Raw genomic sequence first — 3,083 nt, 5'->3', positions numbered from 1 at the left:
AACACTAAACAATATATATTGCAACTCAAATACTTAACCCCAAACAGTAAAACCTAAAAAATAACCTAAACCTTAACCCTAACCCTAAGCATACCATAAATACTAAACCCAAACTCCAAAATACAAAAAGCCGAACATTAAACACTAAACGATTGATATTAAACCTCAAATCCTAAACCCTAAACCCAAAAAGTTTAAAAAAACGAAACCCTAACCCTAAAATCAACCCAAACCCTGACTCTAAACTATAAAATTGAAACCCTAAGCCCAAAATATCTAAAGCCAAACATTAAATACTAAACCATAGATTTTAAACCTCAAATTCTAAACCCTAAACCATAAAACCTATAAAAAAACTTACACCATAACCCTATCCTAAACCTAAACCTAAACTCTAAATCCTAAGTCACAAATACAAAAACCCAAACATTAAACATTAAACCATTGATTTTAAATCTCAAATCCTAAACCACAAACCCTAGAACCTACAAAAACCTATACCCTAACCCTAAAAATTAAATGGAAACCCCAGGCCCAAAATACCAAAACCCAAACATTAAACACTAAACCATAGATTTTAAATCAAATATCCTAAACCCCCAATCTTAAACTAAAAAAAAACCTAAACCCTAAACCTAATCCTAACTTTAACCCTAACCCTAACCCTAATCCTAACCCTATCCTTAACCCTACCCCTAAAACCTATACCCTAAACTCAAAGCCAAAAATACAAAAACCCTAACGTTAAACACTAAACCGTAGAAATTACAACTCAAATCCTTAACCTTCAAATCCTAAAACCTAAAAATAACCTAAACCCTAACCCTAACCCTAACATTAACCCTAACCATATCCCTACCATAAATGTTAGACCCCAAACCCAAATTACCAAAACCCAAACAATAAACACTGAACTATTGATATTAAACATCAAATTCTACACCTTAAACCTAAATATCTAAAAGAAACCAAAACCCTAACCCTAATCATAACCCTAACCTTAAACCTAATCCTAACTCTAAACCATAAACCCGAAACCCAAAGCCCTAAATACTAAAACCCAATCATTAAATACTAAACAATAGATTTTTGACCTCAAATGCTAAAGCCTGAAACATATTAAAAAAACCTTACAGGCTAACCTTAAGCCCTAATTTCTGAAAAAAAATTAAGTCCAAAATCCACAAAACCCTTACATTAAACACTAAACTTAAGATTTTAAACCTCAGATCCTAAACCACAAACCCTAAAACCTAGAAAAACCTAAACCCTAACCCTAACCCTAACCCAAACCCATTATTCTAACCTTAACCCTAACCCTAACACAAAACCATTAACCAAAAACATCAAACCTAAAATACCAAAACCCAAACATTAAATACTTAATCATAGATTTTGAAGTGAAAAAGCAAGAACCGCTACCGGCACCAACTCTATCTTAACGACCGGTAAAGCCCTCTCTCTAGGATATGGCACTTCATTGCTCGGAGAGGAATGAATTCTTCTCCAAATAAACTTTTAATTTATTTAAGTTAAGAAAGAATTCAATTCGAGCTTTTTGTCAACTCATTCCACCCAAGCAATAGAAAGAAAGGTTATCTCCTCTAATCTCTAACTATGGTGAGTTCAATCAAGCTAAGAACTAGTCGACCTGGTTACTTCTTTACCGCTCCTTCCCCTCATCCTCAAGTCACGACCTAATGTAAGTTCTCTAAGTCCTTTTCGAGCTAGCTTAGGTGCTGATATGGAATAGCCCTTCTCTACCTAAAGCCTTGAAAAGCAAAGTCCAATCAATGATATGCCATAACAATCCACCCCATCCCGAGCCTCGTTTGCTAAGAGGGATCATATTCAAAGCCTCTTGGTCCGAGGAAAGGGAACCCCATCGTACTAGCTTGGCATCAAAGGAGGGCTACCCAAAAAGTCTTTTTCGCAGCTTGGTTCGTGTAAGCTAAATGCTTATGGCTTTACCCAGCATTGCTGATCTTCTTACTATGTCAAAAATGGGACAGCAAAGACAGCCCACCACTGATTGATTTGCTCTCGCTCGGCTCGCTCCCACCTGTCTTCTTCCCACTATAGTGAAAGATATTTCACTTCACCATAGTAGGTACCTCACTAGCCTTCTCGACCAGTTAGTCTAACCATAGGGATCCATTCATACTTATCCACCCATCGTAAATTATTACTAATGAATTTTGAATATGAATGATATCAAAAAGGCCATCATCGGGGCAAATGAAGCAATAGCTTCGGTTAGAGCAAAGCCCAAAATGGCATAGCCAAATAATTTTTTTGCAAATGATGGATTTCGCACCACGAAATGAGTCGAGGAACTAAGGATGTTTCCAATACCGATAGCAGCTTCCACTGAAGCAATTGTAGCAACTCCTATACCCATTAATTTTGCACCTTCTAACATCTCGAGCTTCGAATTCTCCTCACGCTTTTTTCATCACAATTTTCTCTTCGAGAACACTCGCCTCATAAATGGTTCCCCTCGTTCTTCTTATCTTGGACATTGAGATGTTCATGTAAAGCATAGGCTAGATAGCCGGTAGACTTCACACCAACCCAATTATGAGAAATTCTTGCAACTACGGAAACTACAACAATCTCCGTGAACAGACGCTTTGTTAGTTCATTTTTTAGATAACTTCAATTCCATAATTTAGAAAAAAGGTGAAAAGGGAGGGAAAATCTAGTTCAATCGGTAAATCTATCTCAGGAGTAAGCTGCTCTGTTGTAGCCACTTCTGTACCTGTACCAGCTTGAGCAACCAAAATATTGATAATGGGAGATTGGGGATCGGCGGAAACACTCGAAGATGCACATTTGGGGATTCTACGATAAAGATCGGACAACGATCTCACTTTCCTCCTCATATTCAGAAGTATTATGTTAATTCGATTTGCTCGCAGAGCGGTATACTGAAAAAGAGAAGCAACTACCTTACATAAGCAATTATAAGATCGATCTTTGAAGAACAAGATTTTTTTATGGTTGACACCTCTTGGAAACCAAACCGGAAAGAAAATTGATGAAGGTTAGTACAATGGCAGGTCTTGATCGGTATTAGATAG

The 3,083-nt window shown here is 37.0% G+C and overlaps 1 protein-coding gene across 1 annotated transcript; it reads right to left on the bottom strand.

Annotated features, from left to right (window-relative positions):
- Positions 1 to 2,188: 2,188 nt before the first annotated feature.
- On the bottom strand, positions 2,189 to 2,446 carry LOC114074023 (ATP synthase subunit 9, mitochondrial). Its single transcript, XM_027911946.1, has one exon. The coding sequence runs from the start codon at positions 2,420 to 2,422 to the stop codon at positions 2,189 to 2,191; it is 234 nt and encodes a 77-aa protein (XP_027767747.1). The 5' UTR covers positions 2,423 to 2,446.
- Between the last annotated feature and the right edge of the window lie 637 nt (positions 2,447 to 3,083).

The sequence above is a fragment of the Solanum pennellii genome, chromosome 9 (genome assembly GCF_001406875.1).
Source record: "Solanum pennellii chromosome 9, SPENNV200".
NCBI lineage: Eukaryota > Viridiplantae > Streptophyta > Magnoliopsida > Solanales > Solanaceae > Solanum > Solanum pennellii.
This window is presented reverse-complemented; position numbering and strand designations above follow the sequence as displayed.

Coding starts and splice junctions, on each gene's coding strand:
- LOC114074023 (XM_027911946.1), bottom strand. CDS start 2,422: ATGTTAGAAGGTGCAAAATTAATGGGTATAGGAGTTGCTACAATTGCT.